Source organism: Strix uralensis, chromosome 4 (assembly GCF_047716275.1).
Source record: "Strix uralensis isolate ZFMK-TIS-50842 chromosome 4, bStrUra1, whole genome shotgun sequence".
NCBI classification, from domain to species: Eukaryota; Metazoa; Chordata; class Aves; order Strigiformes; family Strigidae; genus Strix; species Strix uralensis.
In genome coordinates, this window is record NC_133975.1 from 57,971,614 (window position 1) to 57,997,088 (window position 25,475).

The window sequence follows — 25,475 nt, forward strand, 5'->3', positions numbered from 1 at the left end:
CAATTCTCCACCCTCCAGTTCCCAGGTCACTTACTAGGTCACTTCGAGGTGCTTCCTGATAATCTGCTGAAAAGCAGGACACTGAACTTTTTGTGCCATTGCTCTCACTGGCTTGCCGTGGAGGCTGTGCATATTGCCTGTATGTTGCACTCTTCGGGGTCCAGCGAAACAGGTTGATTGATTCACGAACACAACGCTCAATGTCAATCTCTGATCAGGGATTCAAAGAAAAAACAAGAAACGCAATCATGAAAAATTAGTAAAGCAAATTAACCTAGCTATGATATCGCTAAATAGACATATATCCATCTATACCTCTGTTTGTCTCTCTTCCCCCCCTTAAAAAGCATATAGTTTTCAAAGACGTTTTCCCATTCAAAAAAACCACTTGGAAATTTTTTATGAAAAACTAGCAAAGACATTTTGAGCATTAATTTTATTCCTAGCTATGTATGGAAATACAGCAAGCTGTTTAAGAGAACCGTAACAGAACTTTAACCAAAGCAAAGACAGGAATATAATTGAAGCCTACTCATTGTAAGGCATCTTCATTAAATGTCTTTACAAGTCAGACTATTGACTCTTAGATGTATGTACATGTAGTACATCAAAAGCACGTTTCATGCAATGTATGGACATCAGGATTTTTGGATCAACTGAGTTTCTTATTTGTCAGTTAAATAGTGCTCTGAGCCAGACTGAAATATTTCAGTTGTCAAACTTCGTGTGGCCTGCCATTTTGACAAAGCTACATGTTATCTGTTTGGTAGAAAACAGAAACACTAATTTTTGCCTGATGGCAAACAGAATGGATTTTAGAGCTGGGGTTTTGTGTTTTTTTTTTTTGTTTAGTTTGGTTTTGTTTTTTTTTTTTTTTTTTTTTTTTTTAAAAAAAGCATCCAAAACCCAACTAGACGTTCACAGTGAAACATTCTGGCTGAAGGAGTGAAGTGCCTGTGTGTGTGACAAAATACTACTCAACCTGGGAGGGAAGCAGACACCCATCAAATGGGAAGCATCCTAAAATAAGCTGCGGTCAAAAAAAATTACTGAAACATAATGAAAAACATATGCAAAACAACAAAAAAAGTAAACCTATTACAAATATTGTTTTTGCAACACTAAGCATCCTATACGTATCTGCATTCTAACAAGATGTAACATAAAAATAATTTACTTTTCTATCACTATAAAAAGACTGGTTAGTTTTGCATCTCCTGTCTGCAGTCTCATGAACAGAAAAAATATTCTAGCTGCATTTTATGACAAACCTAGCGTGGCACATCAGACAAACAATGGGTATATTAGCACTTTCTTGTGTCTGTCCCAAGCATCTTGGATGATTCATTACAGCACTTGCAATTTAGAAGACCGAAGCATCAGCTTCTATGAAGAAAACAGAGGCACTGTAGCCAAGCTTTATCTGTGTATCTCAAACAGATTTGATACATTTCCATCAATCATTCATTGTCATCAACAGATCTGATGCATTGCCATCAATCAGGAAGTTACTCTGGTTACTCATTTAGCAGGGTAGTGAGTGAAAGAAGCTGAAATTGAAGATTGGGCAGAATATTCCAGTTGGATGAGATTATTCACTTTGTTTAAAAACTGAATGATGTGATCTATTAACTTCCCATTCAAAAAGCTGTCTGTATTCAGGTAGGATACAACCTGCAGCATATGCTTTAATTCCACTGAAGATGCTTATATACATCTTGCTTCTGAAATTCTGAAAAATGTGGGACTAAAGCTATGGTTTACCTAATTTTAATTATAGCTCTAAAACCTTTCTGTGGATGTGAAAGTAAATCACATTTTTCCTTAACCGTATCAGGTTCCCTAGCTACTTGGGATAATATTTGCCAGGGATAAATGGACTATATGATGTCTCAACAGTAACTAACAATTTTTCATTCTGTGATGTAAACTTATTACATTTTTCATCTTGAATATATTGTAATGGAAAAAAAATCCATGTAACTGCAGAATTTTATACATTTTCTAAATTCAGATAAAGACAGCTGATGTTATTATACTGATGTTATTAACACTGGTTATTATTCCTAGAGCTCAGAATACACTCTGAAGAATGGTCATTAGTCATATTTTCTCTACATTTCTGAAGACTCATTTTATTTATAAAAAGTGAAGAATTTCAGTTCAAAACTGTAGTCCATTTATGGTTTTTGTTTTTTCTGTAAAGAGACTGCTATAACAGTGAGTTATAGCCCTGTCTCCTGAGATTCTTAACTAAGGAAATATTAGCAGTACTTTTGTAATAAGTGAGATGAAAGCAGAATTTAGCCAGTAAAAAAAAAAAACAACCAAAACACAAATAATAATTAATAGCTTGAGAAACATTTGGTTGTGAGAGGACATAATAGCCTACAAATATCTGAAATTGAAAACAGAGAACTGGGGGTTGGAATAGGGATGCTATGTGCAGTAGGAAGTTATGAAAAAGCTGAAAGCAGAAATAGAGATAGACAGAGTTAAGCATTGAGACGGACTATCAAAATATTTTTCCTAGAAACAAGCTCACTAATTCCAAAATGAATTCATTTAGAGAAGTGGAAAATGCAGCAGTAAGTTTCCCTAAAAACGATAACCAGTTCTCACACATCGAGATGTAAGTAAAAAAAAATCTAGGAGTCCGTTATTCTGTGACTCTTGGCTGTTTGGTTTCTCGTTTCTTCTAAGCAGCATTTCAGGAGGACAGTGGCCATGCCTGAAAATGGAATTCCACGAACAAGAGGGAATTTTAAAAGGTTTGGGAGGAAGCCAACAAAAGCCTAACACTGATTTCCAGTCTGGCGATTAATTAATCTGCTTCTAAGTAATAAAAAATAAAAATATAACAAGTAGATTGTGGTTTCCACAAATAATTAAAAGAAGAATAAATGTATGCACACAGGTACATGCATGCATATGCATGGAAATGGTCAACTTCTATCACCCACAAGGGAGACAAGATTATTGGTAGTGAAAGAATTTACCCACATTCTTTTTTAATAAAACAATTAGTTTCAGGATACTGGAGTCTAAGACAAAATTAAACTGGTGTAAATATTTACAGAACATTTGTTAGTCACATTGCATGAACAAGCTTCACACTTGAGTAACCTTCAAGCCCATCTTCACTTTGTTTGAAATTTTAGTTTAAGAAAATCACTTCCTGTCAGTAACTAAAATGCAATGCAGTCTTTTGGAGCCTTGCCGGATAAGAACTTTCCTCCTCCCTTTGGCTAATAAGTAAGGGTCTGCTGTGCTACTTCAATTCCGATTTCTTCCCATGCCCTTTCAAATATATGACAAATGAGTCAGTCTCCAATTAAATGTCCGTCTTTTGTTATCTCACCAAGACTCTGCATTCACACACTATTAATCCTGCTTGCACTCTCCCTGCTCTGAACTAACTGTGTTACAAGGCAGAAAAAACAAACGTATTTTACATATTATTGAAAACATACTGTTGGTATATCAGTAGTGTAAATATATTAAGACAGTACCTAGATTCTTGTGCAGGACTATGAACAAATGAACAGAGTACCTCACCAGGATGCCAGACTACTTGTCATGTGCAAACATCTTAGAACATCCTCCTGAGAACAGACTCTGCATAAATCTCAAGGCATCAGCAAGAAGCAAACAGAAACATTTAGAAAGGACAGGGAGGGCCTGCTCACTCATGAAAGTGTACATACAACATCTCTGTGCTCTCCAAAGTCCCAACATTGGGGTATTGTGTAGTATCAAAAGCACACGCCTTCCATTTTTATTGATACAAATTATTTTGCTGGAAAATCTACAAGAAGAACGTGGTGCCATAACATGGTGCCATTAACTGTGAAGCGTGCACTGAAAAAAATTAAGCCCAACTTTAAACATAATTACTATAAAAGTAAGTTTACATTTCAAAATTTAGTAGTCTAGTTTTCAAAAAAGTGCAGAGCACCTGCATTTCAAAACAGCCAAAGCTGGCACCCAAATACCTAGGAACTAAGAGTCACAAGTTTCATTTTACAACATTGGGTTGAGGAGTTCTGGCTCAACTGAGCTCAAAGTCAAGCAGCAATCAAAACCTTACAGGAAACAACTCTATGGCACCAGCTAACTACTCTATTACTTGGCATCAAAAGACTTTTCCTGAGATTTCTAAATATGCAAATAATATGGGAATTGAAAAAGGCAGGGGTGGCAAAGTAAACAAAAAATGATCTAATAGTAATATCCTGGTTTTGCCATGGCCCCATGCCAATACTAAGCCTACTGAAGTATTGTGCTCCTTCGCTGAACTAAAATTCCTGGTTGCTCTAAAATGTTACTCATTTTGCTCTGTTCATGCTAAATTATCACTCCCTACCAAGCTGCTGCCTTCGTCAACAGCCCCAACTGAAAAGGACAGCTCAGCTGACATAGCTGCTTTTTAAGCTACATACATTTAGTGTTTATTATTATAGATACAGGAGAGAAATATACCACATTTGAAACAGATGTTAAAAAGAAAGCATCAGTTTAAAGGCAATACACCTATGACAAAAGTACAGAGAACTTTTTATTTTTACAGCAAAATTGGACATGCATACACTGTTTGCAGCAAGTGAAAGCAAGTAATGGAGAAAAACATAACATGAATGCTTAGTTCTTAAGGAAAATGTACACAGACCAAGTCTTTGTGAGCAGTTAATCAATTCCAGAGCCCTTTCCTTGGGTAACAGGACACCACTTAAGAAATTTGGCCAAAATAAACTGCTTCTGCATTTTGGAAACAGCCCAGAATTATGAGCTTGGTTTGACCTCTCCATCACAAATACTTTACTACTACCCTGCCAGGCAACATCAGCCACCACACTGCCACATAAATAGGCCAGAAAACCTCTTTGCTATAAAAGCAGAGAAGGTGAATAGGTCAGTTCGATCTCACAATTCCTGCCCTCAGAAGAAACAGAGGTGAAAGGCCATAAGACTTTTCTTTTCTGATGACATACAAAAAGATACACTAAGCCTAGATATTTAAAAGGACAAATCTAGGAAGAGAAGTGACATTTCTACCCAACATCTCTATTACTGCTAGAAGGTTACTATAAATGAAAAGGTCAATGCAACATCATTCTTTTTATATAATTTATTTCATACATTATAGGACAGTTGTGTTACTTCATTGTTTTGAGGATAGTAATTTGCTCTTAAACACATCAGCATCCCTTTCAGTGCATCTTGCAACAAAATTTTAAAGGCAACATAAATATCAGTCATTAATTTTAAAACTCTTCAGCTAGTAAGACAGAAGTCTTTGTTCTTCTTTCTACATGGATGCAAGGTGTGCATCTTTCAAAGAGCTGCCAGGAGTCCAAGTGTTGTCAATCAAGATGCCATCACAGTTCTTGCCTAATGCAGCAGGTGTACAGAAGTTGCATTCAGCTAGAAAAATTATTGGACGCAGAAGTAAAGGAACAAACTACAGTACTCTGTCTTCACACAGATTGCATATTGCACACCTCTAATAAGGATCAATAATTTCAATGCTGCATTGACAGGCTACCTTGTCTGACAGCACATTACCCTACAATTCTTCCACTATCGCGGAATAAGAAATCTCTAGACAGTTCTCCACAGTCAATATTGTTTACTACCTCTGGGCAATACTGCTGTTTTCAGTGTACATGTGACAGTTGTCTTTGTTGGAAAGACAACACTTTCAACTATTCTGAAGTCTGAATGCCCAGAAACAGCAGTTAGTGTATCAAAAATGAAATGGTCCAGGCCCCTGCTTGGTGAAAAACACATCAATCATCGGCATGAGGGTTCAGAAATGCTGGGAGAATAAGGACTTTTGTTTTTATGCAATGAAATCACATGTAATGTCCAAAGAGCACAAAAAGAATTTGTTGATCTCTTGTCTTAATCCATAAAGGAGATGTTCAAGAACTGAGAAATTTGGAATGTATCCAGATAAAGAGTTCTGTAGCAGAGGGTGTTATGAAGATAATTCAAGTAGAAATGACAAATCTATGTGAGATACTGATGTTTCTGCTGAGACCAACAGCAGTTATGTTTGGCACCTGGGTATAAACAAGGGAAACTGAGAGGAGTTATGGAAAGTACAACTATTACAGTACCTGCAGTTATGCAGTCACCTGGATCAGTTTATGCAGAACTTACGAAAGTAGTGAGCAATAGAGAGGAGCAGCAGAAAACACCATGAATTATTTCCTGAGACACTAGACTGCATAAAGGACAAACATGAATCCTTTTCTTAGTCATGATTGTAAAATTGCTCCGAATCAGCAGTTTAGTGAAAAGGTTTCATAAAGAATGTCTTCCAGTATGGAAATGTGATGTTGTCCTGCATTGATAAAGATGAGCAGGGAAGACACAGAATGATGAATGACTATATGAAGAGTAAAGGTTTACTGTAAGTGACCGCGAAATGTCACACGCTATGTCTTACCGAGAAAGACAACTAGTGTCGGCTAAGCTCCAACAGGAAAATGTGTTTTAAACAGTTTTATGAGGTGCGCCATGGCTCTTTAACAGCAGACATTTCTACAAGCTAACAAAATGTTAACGACTTCTGGTCCGGCCCTGACATCAGAGTAGGATACTGGCCAACAACAGAAGGATATGAATTCACACTGTATAATGGAAATAGTCAGATGGAGGCTACTACGCAAAACCTGAGATGTACACAAGAATAAGGGGAAATAATGCAGATCAGCAGAAGAATGAGCATTATTTCATAGCTAGATGATAACCATCTACAGGAGATGCACAAAAGTACAGGTTTACAAAACTGCAAGGATCAGCTTAGAGAAGAAACTTGTTAGAAATACATGGAAATGAAGAACTTGTGCCGACATTCAACAACATTAAATTTTTGATGGAAAAATATTGCTTGGGCTTTTCTGTGTTGTACAGTTTCTTAAAATCTTTCTCAAACTGGCTCAACAGACATTTAGCAATCTCAAATGCTAGTGAAAGTTACCTCCTTTATCCTAAATCTGAAGTAATATGCAAATACTGAAGCTCAGTATGGATTAGTAAAGATCACACCGTCTAAGTTTCTAGCTATTTCCAAGACATAACAGGTATAAAATTATAAGGAACTCTACAATTGGAAACTCTGACCAGACCAAATGCTTATAAAACCGATCAATCTCTAAAGAGCCATAAGTAGAAGACCTTTATATTAACAGAGCTCTCCTCTTGTTAGCCTTCAGGATATTTTTAAGGAAATAATATGAAGTAACTTAGAATTTCTAGTTTTGAAATAAGACAAAAATTCAGGCAACCTTGAGAAGGAGTACCTGTTGCCATGAGAAAAGGATCAAAGCCTCTAATTTGACCTGTTGGTTCCCAGGCCAATAATGGAAAAAAACTTTACGTAAAGATTAATACGGGTAAGGTATCTAGATCTGCCTAAAGAGTATCCTGAACCACGTAACACCCACAAACTACCACAGAGCAAGAAACATATTATTCAAGACTAAAATGTTACTATTTTCCCACAAATACAGTAACTGTAAACAGGAAGGATAATAATCATCTTGCTTATGTACCAATGCTTAAACCAGGTTTAATTTCTAAAAAAAATGCTCATCATTTGACACTACAGTAGATAACTTACTGAGATGTAAAACTGCCAGTGTTTACCATTAGTCAAGTCTATGTTAGTGTTTCACAGTGCAAAAATAGTAGCTTTAGAGTATCTAACATATACATTTCTAAATGACTTAGTTTGCTGTATAATTAACCTACTCAGAAATAAAAAAAGTTCCCCTATTCGATGAAAAAGCTTTCTAACATCCCCCATTTGAATTTACACGTGAAAGTATTTAAGAAGCACATTCCTAAATATATTCTTATAAAAAAAAAAAAAAAAGAAAAAAGACCATCTTTAAGACATTTTTAAGTTTGTGTCATTTCAGGGTTACATTCCCAGCAGACAAGTTTGTGGTTTATACTCTATCAGTTTACATGATTGCTGAATTTGTTGCTTTAGAATTATGCTATGCTGGTTAATTAAAAGAAAGAAAAAAAGGTTTTGGTTTGGGCTTTTTTAAGCATAAGGACTGAAGAACCAGCAAGAGATTTTCTAGCTCTTTGCCTGGCTCTGAAGTCAAATGATATGTGACTAGTCTATCCCCTAACAGAAGCTTTCCTAGACTTTAAATTTTTGCAGTAACAGAGGTTTCACCTGACACACCCCTGATGGGTACTTAGCCCATTTATCACCATTTTCAGAATACAGACAACATTCTTCATATGCAACGTGATGTTTTCCCAGTTGAGATACCTGTGCTTCCTAAATTGCCCTTCAATGCTAACAATCAAGTCCTGAAATTTATTCTGAGCTTGCAATATCAACAAAATCTTAGCTTTAGGTACAAACCCTGCTCTACTTCTTCATGTTTAGTTTTGGTCTTTCTGTTGACTTGTATTAAACTCCAGCTCTTAGTATATTAAGAACAAAGAAGTTTGGATAGACAGAATCAAATGCCTTACACAGATTTATAAAGGCAAGAGTTTAAGTTCTTTAAATATGAGAAAGTAGACCAAAGGGAATTGACAGGTATCCCAAAGTACGAGAACACTGAGAATTCACTTAAACAGACCTCATTTCTCAGTCCTTATTTTGGCAGAAAGATTTTTCTAGCTTTCAGACTGCACTTCCATTCCAATTCTGTATTTAAGTAGTTATGTGTATCTCTATTAACAACACTGGATATGCACACCCCCAAAATATATCTACAATCAGAGATGTGCTGCTAGTGTACATTTTAATCAAGGAATTTTAACACTGCAGTATTTGTGCAGCTTATATTAAAATCCTTCTCCATTAACAACTAGAGAACTAAAGATTATTGGAAAGATCATTTATACCTGTACAGGCAAAGAAACACATTCAGCATAACAAATACATAGACAGATACCCTATTAGGCACCTTGCTCTGTCAGCAACATTTTCCATAATTGTAAAAAAAAAAATATCTAGTGCATACTCTTGCTTTCTAAGCACTAGTATAATCCTGAACCAGTTTTGCTCATAACGAAACAAAAACAAAGAGGGAAATAGTTTTCCAAGACACTTTTGTAAAGAGAAAAAAAATAATAATTTGCCACATCTAGAGGCAAAACTCAGATAAAAGTGGCCTTCCCATGCCTAAAAATGCTAATATGTTTGACAGTCTACCTTCAGGTACTTTGATTTTATTCCAGGGTAAAGATATACAAAATCCTACATGACTAACAGGTGGCTTATTGTATTCTCTGAAGTCCCCTTTTGCTATGAAGAGTACATACAGGTTCTATCAAGAAACAGGAGGTGTAAGCTGTGCCTCAGACTGATTTTAAGACATGCACTAGGAAAAGTTCTACTGATGAACTCACTTTTCACCCTTTTTATGAAATACCATCTCTTGAGCCAGTCCTTTGCTAAAGGATATATATTTGATTTTCTTCTGCCAGAGCTACAGACTAGCAAGAACACTAATATAAATAAAGGATTATGGTATTTTTTCCTTAGTGTGTCACCCACTGCAGCATTTCTCTTTAGTCTCAAGAAGATATAATCTATAAATAGAACAGCATTTTGTTCATGTCACTACAAGTGGAAAACGTGAATAATTAAAGAATTCACAGCTTCAGGTAAAATGATATCAATCTTACAGAGTTTAACACTACCGAACAGCCTTGGTGAGCAGGTGTGCCCTAACAAATTGCTCTGCTTCTGTACCAAAGCCAGCTCCCAACCCATAGCTGGCTGTAAGCCATTTGGGAAAAAAAAAAGGGGGGGGGGGGGAGGGGCAAAAAAAGAAAGCAAACAAAACCCCACTTACTAGCAGCAATGCAGTTTCTGCTTCATAAATGCCAATATTTGGCAAAAATAATCTTTGTGAATTGCATTATAAAATATACCTGCCACTGGCATCTAAAAAAGCTAACACAGCATAGATGAGGAATATGTTCAGAAAAAGATGTTTCCATAAATTTCAGTCAGACCTCCATCTTTCAAAAAAAGAAAACTAGAAACATGATTTCCTTTTTGCTTCTCATGTCTTTTGGTATTTCCAATCCAATTTTTTTATGTTACAGTTATAGCACCATTATCACGCGCATCATGTGACAGAGACCAAATTGCTGGTTTTCTTCAGACATACTGTAATATGGAAAAGCAGTCCAGCTTCACTAACTGCATGATAAATCATCTTGCAGTGTCATCTTCCATGGGGAACAACAGTTTTGAACTTGGGCAAGCTACAACACAGCCACACGTCAAAATTTCATAGCTGGAGTTATGAAAAAAGTTTCCTTTTAAAAGAGCTATTATGACACCTATTCCTCAGAGCTTCATCAAAAGCAGTTTTTTTACTGTTCACTGGCACACTGAAGACCCCACTCTATCTCTTTCAGTCTCCTCAAATTTGGTGTTTTGATCTCAGAGTTTACATTTTTATTCAAGAAGTGGTGAAACAAATGGGAACAGGCACCAAACACCCACAAACTCAGTGTGGGCTTGGCAGCCAACTGCCATTTCTTCCTCCCACCAAATCTTAACTAACTAAATGCTGAACCACCAGAAAGTCTGGCACAATAAAAGTATATGAATCACAGATGTGGGCAGACAGAGGATTTTCAGGAAGAAAAAGAACAGAAAGTAAAATGGTAGCTACCTAGGGTCAGATACATATTTAAAGTAGAGTTCTCTGATGTACATCTAATTCTGCTGCTATCAGCAGAAACACATCACTCATACTGAACCATACAATCTTAGTGTAGAATTTCCACTATTTTTTAATCTTCAGTCCATTTCTGAGATGCATGTAATCCTTCTAATCATTTATATGGCTTTCACCATCATGGAATTCAGCATTTTGGCATGTCACTACAATGGCAACAGATATAATTGTTTCTCCCACATCAGAGAAAATCTGTTCCTTGGAGAATCATTCTTGTGCTTTGATGATAGCTGGATCTTTGACTACATGCTGCATCTTAAAGCTACATGCCAGTGTCTCACAAAGTATAATCCTCCACATATTCCAATTCAACAGTTTTACTGTAGCTCCTTGTTCAACTGGATTGCTTTTCCACAGCCAGTCTTTCCAGACATTCTATCTGAGGTTGAGGTTCTTCCCTTGGAAGCACTGACTAGCCTTGAGTCAACAAAAATACACCTTCCTAAGGTGCACAGCATTAAAAGAACAAACCCTTCTCTTGCTCCAAAAATACAGAAGATGATTTTATTGTGTGAACTAACCTACAAGGCTTACTTGAAAGTATGTTTTATCTCACATCTAGGCTAAGTGTTTACCTGTTCTCTAATAGCATCTGTTCCCATCTTTTAGTTGTCCTATCTCTTCTCAACACCACAGTTAATCTCTATATGTCAGTGATGACATTGGCATGGATCTCGGGTGGAAGATCTGTTCACCAGGCCCTACACTGCACCCATTTCCAGGTGGGAGTGAATTGGTCTACAGGATCCTTCAACTGTTTGCAAATTGCTGTACCTATCTGGATGCTTCCTTCCTGGGTTTGTTTCCCAACAAAAGGTGCTGGTGACTGCACTACTTGTACAACATGTAATGTACTTAGTAATCAAATCAAGCTACAATAATAATAATAATTTCTGAATTGCGTAATGTACATGAATCACATGAACTTACGGCAAGATGTTAAAGACTAAGCTATAAGAAAAACTGCACGTTTTAAAGTAAAGTTACTCATACAGCTGGCCCTCAATGCATGAAACAACCTTCTGGGTTGTAAATTTGCTGATACATAAGATGCAGACATATCCAAACTGGCTTAGTACAAGTCAGTACTCGTCTGAAAGCAGAGTCCTGCCCCTGTTCTTGGTACCTCAGGAATTACATCATCATAGTAGCACCACCCTTACCACCCTCATTTTCCTGCCACATTCTCCTGCTACGTGTCAGACTAAGATCAAGAAAAAGCAAAGGTAATGTATACTGTGTTTCCTCTCTCTGCATCACCCAGAGAGGATGAACTTTACTAAATCTCAAAACTACATGTAAAGAATTAGCAATGACTCCAGGGTTGGTTTTGTTTGTCTCGGTACCTCCTAAATCTTCTCTGGTATGTATATTGTTTGAATAAAGTTTATACTTAACAAAGCTCCTTAAACACAAGGAAAAAAAAGAAAAAACAAATGAATAAAAACCCCCACCTTGGGGTACTAATTTCCTAAACAATCTAATCCTATTTAAGTTTTAGCAGTTGCTTATATGTCCCCTTTATACAGACCCATAAGGAATGAAATAGGACATTTGTTGCTACAGCAGAGGGAATTTCCAGTATTCTTAATTAACCAATTATTTTGTCAAATATTTCAAATAGATTTCCTAGTGGGCTAGAATATGGTAAAAACTATATATAAACAAATTAAGATTTTTAACACAGCTCCCGAAAATAGCAAGTAATGCCCAATTGTATTTGGTTTATAGATAAAATACGGACAAAGCTTTGAGACAAGTATTGAAAAGGATTTTCAGAATCAAGTAATCAATAATGACACTGGGACCCTTCTTTTTCCTCACATCATTAACTTTTTTAAACAGTAATTGAAACTGTGTTATATGCAGTAAACTGGAAATACAGTTATGGGGGTTTTTTTTAAACTCTAAATATGCATTTTTAGAAACTGTAAAAACAAGAAATCTTAAAAAAGCATTCCACAAAGTTGCAAGACTGAAGTAAAACAGCTTTATCAGTTTGGAAAGCAGGTCGCTTTCACTGGCAGCCTGAGATAAGCCATTTCAGTGCACAGAAAGCTTAAAAACCACAGGAGTTTTGGGCTGTTGAACAACAATTGATTTTAGATTGAAATTATTGCAGATGTTTTGAACAACATAATCTCTTCCTTGGGGTGACCCAGTTTCAGGTGAAGGTTGTTTGCCAATTACTTTCAGAAAATTTTCAGGCATGGTACAAAATTTATTTTAACCAAAATAACAGAAGTCCTGTCTGGAAGACAGAGGTGACAAAAACCAGAAGCAGTCAATACTACTTAATCAGAAATAAAACTCAGGTCAGAAAGAGAAGGCACAAGGATATGATAATTATATGTTCAAAGAAATTACTGTTTATAGAAGTCTCAGTTAGACCAATAACTTTTAAATCACACTAAGATTGTCTTTCATCCTCACTCTTTTTTCCCTTAGTAGTCAGTTTATGATATACTTTGGATTAATCTCACAATATTCAAATTGTGCCACTGTTGACATACAAAATATTGCAGATAACAGGATCAAAAAAAAAAAAAAATCTTACCAGAAATACCGTTCTACTAAAACATTTCCTAGCAGAGTATCAGCGAAGTTGTCAAACTATTATCAGCAGAAAGCATGTACGTTATAATATTACAGATTTTAGTGATTTCATTTTATTCCATAAACAGGTATGTATTATGAGAACTAAGGTGTTCTTACACATGACCTCAGCATAAAGTACTTCAATTGCCATTAAATCAGCTGGTTCAAGGTAAATTGGAATACATAATTTAAAACCACTCAAGGAAAAAAATATGGAGAAATGACATTAGGCAAGAAAATAAGTTAAATATTAATGAATCTAAGACATACAACTAATAGATGGGGGAGGAGGGAAGGGGGTAAAAGACAATCTCTTAGTTTAACACTCACATTTCAGACCATCTAAAGATATCCAGTTAAATTTAATAAGGGCATTTGAAATGACTAAGCATATAGACTGAAAATGAAAAAAAACACACTGTAAGGAATGGCATAAATAAATTTCTTATAAATTGAATTCTTATAAATTGAAAAATACAGCAGCAATTACATAGTACATACTAAACTGAAAGGTAGCAGAAAAGCAAAATTTTGAAATCCAGATACATGTTCAAGGGTATACAGTGAGAGAATTTGTGACAATAATATTTAGAGAAATCACAGAGCTGCATCTGTGAGAACTCACTGAACTTCTGAGAAACTGATTTATGCAACTATGAACTTAGCCTCAGCCTGCTTGCTGCCATATCCTAGACTACTGCTAACCTCTGTAAACTCTGCAGGTGTGGAGACTGCCACACTTAAGAGCTGTTAAGCTTAAATGCTTTTCCAAACTTGATTCTCTCATTCAGTTCTGAAAAAGAATGACTTCTATTTAAATGAATTATGAATTACTGAATTACACACATGGTGTTCAGAGTCCACTAAATCTATAATTAGCCAAGGAATTAGCCAAAAGTTACAGTTACCTTAAGAAAGGCCACACAATTAAAACAGTGTCACCTCTTAACCAAGACATATATCATGTTAGTAAGATCCTGGGTGGGAGAGAGGGAATTAATACAAGAATAGAAGTACGTTCTGGGTGCAGTAGCCTTCCAATTCATGGGTTATGTAAATATTAGGCCATCACAAATGGAAACACCTCTTTCAGTTAACATTCTCAGTTCAAACGCATTCTATTGTCTCATTAGAAAGTTGCTCAGAAATAAGATCCAAACTTCATGGTTAACTGCATTTTTTTTTTTTTTTTAAAGATACAACACTTAACTTGTATGGATAGGTCAACCACCCCCCACTGAACGAGAAGACAGAACTTCTGCACAACAATCAAGTAGCCTCTGATCCGATTTTGAGGGTTCTTTTGAAAGCTTTACATTTCAAATGGAAATTGATTTAACACAGAGCAATTCCAACGGCTTCTATATTGCTTTCCCTAATTCTTTTACATTAATTGCTTCCACAGCAAAAGTTTAATTATTTTTTGAAATCAGGCTAATATTGGCATCAAAGTAGAAAAGCACTGTTTAAAACAGCACTATTTTTTTTTTCACTGAGAAATCACTATCAACTGGATTGTTTCTATACATGGCATGTCTACACACAATATGAATTATTTAAAATTGTTTCAAATTTACAATAAAGTACTCCAACCTTCACTTGGAAATAATAACAAGCTCACCCAATTCTTGCTGATGACAGCAAAAAGACTTCTACTAACTTCATCAAGCTGTAGTTAAGACCTAGACACTATGACAGTGAGTTTGCCTACATATACCATGATTTCAGAACACATGTAAGATTTGTAGTATATATTCACATGCAAGCACATACCGTCTTCAGCAACACACTGGAGAAGACAGAGAAAGAGGGAAGAGTTTTTTCTGTACCTGGCAAGTCTGAAAAAAGGAGAATGCATTCATTGAATCCATTAGCCAGAAGACGATCCCTCAGTTGTTGAAGTATTGCAACTCCAATACAGAATGGGAAGGAGGAATTTCCAAGCAGTAATGTATCCCACAAGTGAAAAATTTTGTGCAAAGGAAAGACATCTGCATGATGAACAAACACAATTAAAAAAAAGCTATAAGCATACAAGTTGATAAAAACATATACAACACGCACACACTTTTTCCCCTCCTGTCTTAGGGTTATTTTTTATTTGGGAGCCAAAAGAACTCAACCTTTTTAGAAACAGGTTTGTCATCATATGCAGTTTGATTATTCTGGATATCATCAGTGTCTTCTTTCATTAGCGAATACTTATAATTGTGCAGGTTTTTGGGTTTCACACACACACAAAATTAGGCAATTTATTTTTCTTTAGGTATGGTGCAATTATGCATTAGGACATGCATTTCCAATAATATGAAGACATTAATGAGTTAGTAAGCTTAACTACTTAAAATTAGACAAGAAAATGAACAGAATAGAGCAAAAATTGGCAGAATAAAGGAAAGACAAGGAGAAAAGCCTATTACAAAAAAAGCCATTTTACATACAAAACTGAAGGTTGCTCTCCTAAAATAAGCTATCCTTCACCTAAATAATTCTAACTTTTTATTGCAATTCACTGCCAAGGAAACCATCCCTTTGGTCTTCCAAAAGTGATGATTCTCATGAAAGTTTTGGAAGAATGGACAACTGCAAGAACCAGTGCTTTACAGTCAAGATCTTTAGAAATTGCAATCAAGAATCTCACATTAAATTCTTTGATATTTCATCAGAGAAATAATCCATCAGCTCTTTTCATCCTGCCACTTTTTTAAAAATTCAAAGTCTGCCAATGTTGACATGAAATAAAAAAAAAAATAATCAGATATCTTTGAATTACTTTCTAGACTTGCTTTAACAACTTTGTCCTCTTTCATTAAAAGCTCACCAAATTCTAAAGCTCTTTCAGTTCCCTAACATACATGCAGAAAGATCATAGTAAAATAGTGCTAGCAGAATAACAATGTGTCAAAGTGCAATAAAAAAGAAGCTTGTTTTGTTGGTCTCCAAATACAGGTACTCTCTTTCTTATATTATTTGGGTGAGAGCAGGGGAAGGTGGTGAGGTTTGTTTTTGTTTTTTTAACTATTATTATATCTTTTTTCTCCAGTAAATAACAGCTTCCTTTGCACGCTCCCTAAATACTGTGTGTGTAAAATAATCCAGTTCAAACTTAACATAATACTTTTTTAAAAAAATAAGAAAACGCTGATTATTGTCAAATCAGGGCAGAAAGTATGTGACAGGCACTGTTGAGACTCAAACCACAACACACATTCTTGCAAATTACAAGCAAGGTACTAAATGATAGACACATCACACCAATTAGGAAGGCTTTAGCTAAAAAAGTGAGAAAAACTGTGCTTAAGAAATATAAGAACATTTAATCAGAGAAAAAGAATGCATACTCACGTGTGAACATTGTAAGAAACCAAGGAATAGCATACAGCTGCAAAAGGTGGTGATGGGGGGAAGAGAACAAAAAAATGTTTTAAGAGCTGAAAGTGTTTATGAATTGTCTACTATATTAGAAATTGCCTAGCTTGGCACAAATGTCTTTAAAATGAGAAATAACTACAGCGGCAGAACCACTATCACACAACTTTTAGCCCCTCAGAGAAGCTTCTTCCTCCCCCAGGCCCGCATTCTCATCTCCTTCAAATTACTAGTTTGTGATACTGTATTGAAAACAATAACAAAAATCACCCTCACTAGGCTTATGTTTGCAAAAAATAACTCCCAAAGTCAACTCAAACACCTGCTCTACTAAACTGCCACAGTTCTCACCCTACATATATATACCACTAAGTAAAAACTAGCAAAGGATGTCTGAACAAGCATAAAACAACTTGAATCAATATATCTCTTTGACTATGAAAAAAACCCTGTTTTTTTTATATAGACTTAACAGTGCAAATCACAATTTCCAACAGAAAAATTAACCATATCTATTTTTTTCTCCTATGTTGGTGTGTATCAAAACGTATACTTGTCAGTGAAAGGCACTAAAAGAATGGTTTCATTCTCAAAAGCACAGTGTCAGTTACCAACACCAACTACGTTGTTCTACTGTGACCTTTAAAGGCAGCTGTTATCTGAAGAATTTGAGAATTTGAAGAATAGTTTCATGCAAACTTTCATACACATGACATCATACAGAGAAGATTCAGTATGCATTAGAAGAGGTAAGCATTTACGACACCTTAAAGTTTATTAATGTTCAATGAAGTATTTAGCATGTTGAAGGCAACAGAATCTATTTTCTTGAACTGCACAGAAAGTCCCCACAAATTAAGAATGCAAAAGAGAGACATTCATTGTTAAATTTTACTTAGTTGCATAGCTCATATGCTCTGTTTTCCACTTCTGAAGATTTACAGTTAGACATAAAGCTTAATATATTACTTTTTAGCTCATAAAAAGTGCAAATTAGTCCTTGTATTAAGCTTTCCCTGGAAGTAAGCAAATGAGAAGCAGAAAGCATAACTGATATTATGTTAATAAATTACTACTTATTTCATAAACTCTTAACTGGGTAATGGCACTGATTAAATGATGCACACATTTGCTGAAAAGCTCTTTAGCACAGCTGTCTCTAAATTTTATTCCTACATGTTCATCTGAGCATCAGATACTATCTGAACCATACTGTCCATAAAACTAAAAAAGCTGCGATGACCAGACTGTTCACCACTTTCAGTATTCAGGAGGCTTTTATAAAGCTTGGCCTCCAACCTCCCATTTGATTTTAAGGTTTCAAAAACCAAAACAAATCAATTTCTATCACCACTTTCATCTTATAATACATTCATACTATTTCCCAGAGTATTATCTTTGTCATGTCTTCAGGCTCCCTACTGAATAACATAGCCTCTTCCCTGAAATATCCCCTACGGTGGTTGTGACCAGCTGATACCTGTTTACCTGCTTCCTTGTCCACAATATCTTGCTTTCCATGCAGTAGGAAAACAATAATAATAGCCTGAGGCTCCTCTTTGCTTGGAGGTACAAATTATGTGGGTATAATTTTGAACCACATTACTTCCTTGGTATTTAAAAGCAATTACTTCCTCTTTTTCATATATTTGATTAAAACATTTTACTAAAGCAGATACACACTTTCTCCTAATTTCACAAACACTTCTATCTCGTATGCATCTACCTACATAAAAATACACAAGAAAATACACAACATTTGAAGCATTAAACAGATTATTATAAGGTAACCACAAGGCAAAGCACTGATTTGCTGTAAACTATCCTCATCAAACCTATCAACAATGACATGAGAAGTAGGTCAAACTATTTAAGTAGAAGGTATTAGGCAAGTTTTTACTGAATGAATTTTTCCCACTGATTTTCATAAATGTAATGTGCTAAGACAAGAAGGTCCTGGTAAACCTGAAGAGGTTATGGTTACTATTAATAAGCAGGCAAAGAAAAGTCACAACACTGATGGTATTATTCCACCATACAAGTCAAACTGAAAAAAACAGACAAAAAGAACTGCACTGACTTGAAGTCCTCAAATAGGCTGCCAAATTCTTTCAGACTGCACTTATAACATATTATTAGTAAATACTGCCCTCTAGCAATCACCGGCTGGAACAGCATTGTGCCATGCTTCTGTACTAACAAGCTGCTGATAAAGAGGTTTTCAACCCTTCACCACTAAACCTTGAAACCTAATGGGGTTGTGGTTTTTATTAACATTTAACTCTCCGTAGCTAGGAAGCATACCTAATGTTTAATCAAAGTAGCATCTGAACTGCTGGAACAGCCTGAGAATAAGTCACATTAAAATAAGAGCCTGTAAAACCAATACTTCATTTTTCAGTTAACTTTAAATTAACAACACCATAATTATCATTTTGCTTTGAGGTAAAATACAAGATCTTCTGTGCTTTTAAGCAAGGACTTGGACATTTCTTATACATGAACACAGTAGTACCCTAACATCAGTTCCCATTCAAATAATCTCAATAAATGCACAGGTTTTTTCAGTTACAACTGAAATCTCTTGTCCTTAAGATTTGGTTTCACTCTCCATCTTTCCATTATCCCTAGCTAAAGCTTCCTTTCCTGCTCTGCTGTGACAATTTCTGCTCAATACCTGAACTTGGAGATGCACTCCATTGTTTTTCAACAGGGTGAAGATGTTTACTTGCCCATAGTTAGATGGGCGTATTTTGAGAAGAGTGCATCTCCCATTAAACATTCAAAACTTTTAGATATTGTCTCAAATGACAGCAGAGAGGACTGAGAAAAGGTATCGTATATTTCTTTTCTTATTGTCCAGTAACAACCCCAAATATTGAAGATCTGTTAAGTAATCCAATCTTTCTTTCCAAGCTTACTAAACTAAAAAACCATTTGACATAGCTACACAAAAAGGTGGTCAAACAAAGAATGAAAGAATGATCCTCAGCTAAAAAGATGATCCTCAGCTAAAAGGAATCCCTTTCACCCTTGGGACACACCCACCCCTTCCTTCCCCCTCATCCACGGTCATCCTCACCAAGTAGAGAGCCCCAGCACCCAGGTGCATTGCTGCCACTGAACAAACATACAAACCAACTCACCCCTCAGCAGGGAGAGACCCCCTCCCCCTTTCCCCCCAGAGACCCCCTCCTGCCTGAGCACCAAAACTTCAAGGCCCTGCTTTCTTTCTTAAACGTACTGTAAAGGAGAATCTGTATTTTTTATTTACATTTTATATTTTTGTACATAGTTAGAAGGCCCACCATTTAAAGTGATCTTGGATTGACCAAAAGGGAGGCTTTGAAATGTGTTATCTTGTTACCTATCTCTGGCTTTACTTGTAGTGTGACCAGGCCCAAACCATTATCTCAAAGGAGAATAAACCAAAACCTTGTAAAAAAAAAAAAAAAGAAAAAGACAAAAATGAAAAAAAAGAATTTACAATCTTACCCTGAGTATTCCAGTAACTTGTTTTGTGCGTATGTACTTTAGCTGTACCATAGATCATGGTTTGTATGAGAAGGAAAGGCCAAAGATAAAAAGGCTTTTTCTCCCCCACCCCCCTCCACCCCCCCACCCCGTGAAGTTGCTCTTTATTTTTACCTTTTTCTTTCTTTCTTTTTGGCTTGTTTGATGTACATGTGAAACAACGTTGTCCCACAATAAACCGGAATTTTATTTTGCTGAGTTTTCTAACAAGGTTGCCTCCCAACTGCTGCTTTTTGTTTTAATTTTCATTTGTCAAGAAAAATTTTTGGTTTGTTCTCTACAGCTTCATGAGAAGGGGAAGTGGAGAGAGAGGTGCTGATCTATTGTCCCTGGCGTCTAGTGATAGGATGTGAGGGAATGGCTCAAAGCTGCATCAGGGGAGGTTTAGACTGGACATTAGGAAGCATTTGTTTACCAAAAGGGTGGTCAAACACTGGAACAGGCTTCCTACAGATGTGGTTGATGCTCCAAGCCTGTCAGTGTTTAAGAAGCATTTGGACAATCCCCTTAACAACATGCTTTAACTTTGGTCAGCCCTGAAGTGGTCAGGCAGTTGGACTAGATGATTGCTGCAAGTCCCTTCCAACTGAAATAGTCTATTCTATAAAACCCTGATCTTGCACCTTCATGTTTTGTCTTCAAAAGACACACGTACTTAGCTTCAAGCCTATATGGTGCCTAGACAATTAATCATGTATTTAAATGTCACAGAAAGGTGAAAAAATATTTTGATAACTGAGGATACTAAGAGAATGCAGAGTGAGTCCAATTTTTAGTATTAGATTCTACCCATCTATATGCACCTACACAAACAAAATTTGAGGAATGATCACTTTCCTCACAAGATAAAAATACCAACAAGAAACTTCTCCCCCAGATTCACCATTAGGTAATCATGTAACACAACAGAGATAAAGTACTTCAATTGCAGAATTTTTAATTCTCACTTAGATGAAGCTCTATTACCAACACCTCCTGCATATTGCCAAAACCAAGCTAAGGTATCTATCTATGACAGCAGCTCCAGCACAATGATTTTAAGTAAGTGCAGCCAGACTTTGTCATCTCTGTTAATGGCCAGCTGACAACTGTGGCAGCTTCCATAATTTGCACCTGAAAGTTCTTTAGAATAATTTATGGCTATAGTTACCCTTTTAGTACTGTAGAACACTTCCTTGTTTTTCTTCAGTTCAAAATGGTCTGCTGTTGATGTCAGAATTATTCAGTAAAATATAGAATGTGTTATGAAGCATTATATAGGGTGAGGGAGATTATAAACTTTGGGAGAGTGAGCAAAGAAGAACTGTAAGATTCACCGTACATATCCCTCTATTTACATGTAAATCACACAGCCACAGCTATGTACTTAATCCAGGCACCACATCAGCTAACAATATTCACAACTATCCAAGCGTCAGCAGTGTTCAATATTCTGAGAGCTACGTGACCCGAAGCAAATGAGAAGAGTGCCAGGAAACACAATCTTTCCTGCAGCGGAGCCTGCGTTTCAATGATTAAAGATTAAGCAGGGTTTACTTTGATAGGATTAGTACTCAAGCACGAAACTCTGGTTCAGATCTCATTACTACAGTGCATATCCTTCACCTTGATGGATCCTCTTGCTGTCTTGTTACAGGTACAAAAACCACCTCTCTCACTAACCTAAAAAGGCAGAACAACTTTTACTTACAAAAAAAAAAAAGAGACTATTTAGAAAGGACAAGCTCTCTTCAGAGGTTAGTGTTAATTTTAGAACTAGCATTTATATTCAATGCAAAGGCTTTTTTAAAAAAATACACCTCTGTTTTGTAATTATTTGCTACATTACCTAAGCATCTCTAGACTGTAACTCTTAGAGACAAGGTTCACATTTGACTATGTGCTGTCCAATGACTAGCAAAACACAAAAATGAAAATATTACAAGACAAGTGATTTTAAACTATTCCATCTGACTTGCACCTTGAAAGTTTTCAGTGGAGAATTATAACTGCATAAGCAGACACTAGGAGCTGCTGAAAGATCAACTAATACCTAAGATGGATTGTTGCAGAGCTCTCATGTAGGTTAGTAGCAGAAATGGGGACCTGTAAGATGGTCAGGGAAATTACATCTCTACCTCTTCAGTGAGAACTAGTATCCTGGACAAAATACACAGATTAATTGCTTTGGACATCCACAGCCTTTAACAAATAAATATCAAGTGCATTTACATAGTGATGCAGCAAAATTGATTCTCCCTCAGGAACTTAAATGTTGCTGTTATCCGCGCCTTTCATCCCCCCCCCAAATATTCAGGGTTTCTACAGATGAATGCTCTCCCTTCTCTCCACCTTCCCTTCGTCTTCCTCCCACCCACTCTCTTTAGATGTGGGTGGCTCATCAGCAATACATGGGGCCTTCTCAAACATCTTTGTTTATAATGCAATACACTGGCTTTCTCTTTGGTTTATTTTGATGCCACAGTATCTCTTAAATTTATATCATTCATAAACAACATTATTACATTAAAAGCACTTCCAAAAATGAAAGCATCTCTTTGCTTTTCCATTAAAATTTTTGTAAACAGTGATAATGTGTATCTGCCAGTCCCAAAGACACACAAATTCACCCAGCAATTGTGTACAACAAATGACTTAAGAGAAGCTTGTCCTTGCTGCTTCAACTTAAAACTTATTTTACCAGAAAAGCTGGAAATGCTTTATAGTGCTTACAGGAGAAATGCACATAAGTTTCTTATTTATGAAATTTATAATTCTACATCAACATCTCTTGACTTGTTTCCTTGTTCCATTCTGACCTCTCGTCATGACCTCTCATCATCATCTGTTCTTGCGACCAACTTGTGATTACCAAATTTCTAAATGTCAAATATGTCATGATATAGACTGTATGAAGTAACAGGGTTCTCTCTATAGCCTTGTCTAAGTCTACTTTTCAGAAACATCAGCCATAAACTCCAATAATGCTATAGTATGCAGATCACCATTTTTATAGAGTATTATCTGGGCTTTCTGGACTATACATGCCTCTCTAAACAAAGGAAAAAAACTTCACTATTTACAGTGATAGCTAAAAGCGAGGCTCTAAAAGAAGGCCTTGTTTTGCTTTTTCCAGCATAGCCCTTCCTCTCTACTACATTTTGGCTGTGATATCAGTTTTCATCTTCCTCCATCTTACAGGCTTCTTCCAATGAAGGCATAAAACTTACGACACAAATTAGGCACTTATCCAATGTTTCTGACAGACTCCAACAAATGACTGCTAAGCATCTGCCAAGGTCTGCCATATCTACAGATTAACCATTACTTGCAAATTGATGTGCCTTTTGTGTTAACCAACAGCATTTAGTTCGTTTGCAGAAATTTTGCTATTAGTCATTTATAGACACATCAATTTTTGTATATTAGTCCACACTTCAAAAATAAAATTATATACATCTTTTAAGTTATCATAACTGACTAGTAGTATTTTTACTGTTTTTATCATACCAACAGATTGGGAAGGTCTGAAGTATGTAAAACAACAATCAAAACTTCACCATTTTATCAACATATTCAGAACGGTGCATTAATGTGAAAGTCCCACTTTACGTCAAACTGCTACTGAAGGAGTCTGGAAAGGCATCTCATCCTAGTTGCCCTCCATTTTTTACTTCCTTTGAACAATACTTATAAGAACGCTTAGCACTTACATCTGGAATAAAACCAATTTCATTAAGGTGGTTACTCAGCTCTGGATCATGGAATGCAATCATCTGGGAAAACACCGTCAGGTATTCTGAAATGACAAGCATATTGAAGATCATTGTCAAAAACGTAAGCCACCACGTGCTGCTAGCTCACAACAGAGCTGTAGAAAAGGAAGAAAACTTCTTTAAATTTTTTTTTTTAAACCTACAATAAACCAGCAAGTGAATACACTACTGCCCTCCTTGTCACCATTATACTCAATACAGAGGAAGAAAGGTTTAATTTCTCTTCCTTAGTACTTCTCAATTTGATTTTTCAACAATGGTTTACTTGGCTCATACTTAGGTTGTGATTATGTTTGACATGAAAAGTTAAAGACTTTTCAGTATGAGTATGAGCCACAAGATATTGATGGAACCAGATTAGAACAAGACTGTTCCAAGGATTTTTGACCCAAACTCTTTTAGTGTACACAAAGTTGATATGCTTTAAATTATATTCTGTGTGATTTCTTTTCTACAAAGTTAAATTCTGTATTCTGGAAGCTCAGGTTTTTAAGGCAATGGGGCTTTAAGGTTACGACCTCCATGATCAGTAACATCTTAATTTGTATTTTTTGGAACAGGTAAGGAGAAATACTTACATTACATCTTCAGCATGGCACATTAGGCTGATGGTTACAATTTCATTAAGTTGTCTAAATAACATGTGTTTTTAATTAGAAAAGAAGCAGACAGCAGAACACAGACACTGACAGATTTCTCTTTCTGTTCTGCCCCTCTCCCAATTTTATCCACATTGTCATATGCTTTGTTAGAAGGAAAATGAAGAGGCAACATTGCAATTTTGTAACAGATGGCAATTCCTTTTCCTCCATGCTCCCAAGAAGAGAGTAATTAGGGCCCAGATTGCTAGTTGAGGGGAGGAAGAGAGACAGAGAATGTGAACGCTGGTCCCAGATCAGAACATGCTGGCATCTCAATGCTCCACAGACTACTGTGTAAATAACTCCCTATTACTCTGTCTTCATCCCTGAAGTCGCAAAATTAAATTCCAGTTCCACTGCTAAGAAGCACAGAAGTGGCTCTGCTGGAATAATTCCATGCATAGACACCTTTAAGAACAGAAGTGGGTGTAACCGTTCAGATGTTTACAGACTCCTATCTTACTTAAATCTTGATTATCTGCACTCAGGTTAGCTCCTCTCAGGTTAAGCCAGCAAGTTAAGAACAATCACTCTGTAAAATAAATCTATTTGGACTAAACATTTTAAAAGATGATTCTGCCTCAGGAAGACTGATAAACAAGGCTCTCACTGTAAGAACACAAGGGAAACAAGCCACAGTACTACTGAAGTTATACTTGAAAGGATGCCTAATTCTCCAAGATAAGTTGCAATAAAAATTAAGACCTCTTGAGTCTACTTCAGAATTTTGAGACTTTTGCTTCAAGCTGCAAAGACAAGGCCACAGCACACTAAACCTCTCAGGAGATTTCTGGCATCTTAGGAGTGCCAGCCTTTCCCTTCTGACACTACATCTC

The 25,475-nt window shown here is 36.2% G+C and overlaps 1 protein-coding gene across 8 annotated transcripts in view; it reads right to left on the bottom strand.

Moving 5' to 3' along the window:
- TBCK (TBC1 domain containing kinase) overlaps positions 1–25,475 on the bottom strand; it is a 112,345-nt gene that overhangs the window by 33,700 nt on the left and 53,170 nt on the right. For all 8 annotated transcript variants that reach the window (XM_074866878.1, XM_074866883.1, XM_074866875.1 and 5 more), the window contains 4 exons: positions 23,936–24,021; positions 16,686–16,722; positions 15,170–15,331; positions 35–210 (listed from right to left, as the gene is read on the bottom strand). In XM_074866878.1, the coding sequence (XP_074722979.1) occupies positions 35–210; positions 15,170–15,331; positions 16,686–16,722; positions 23,936–24,021 (461 nt within the window). The remainder of the gene's footprint in view (positions 1–34; positions 211–15,169; positions 15,332–16,685; positions 16,723–23,935; positions 24,022–25,475) is intronic.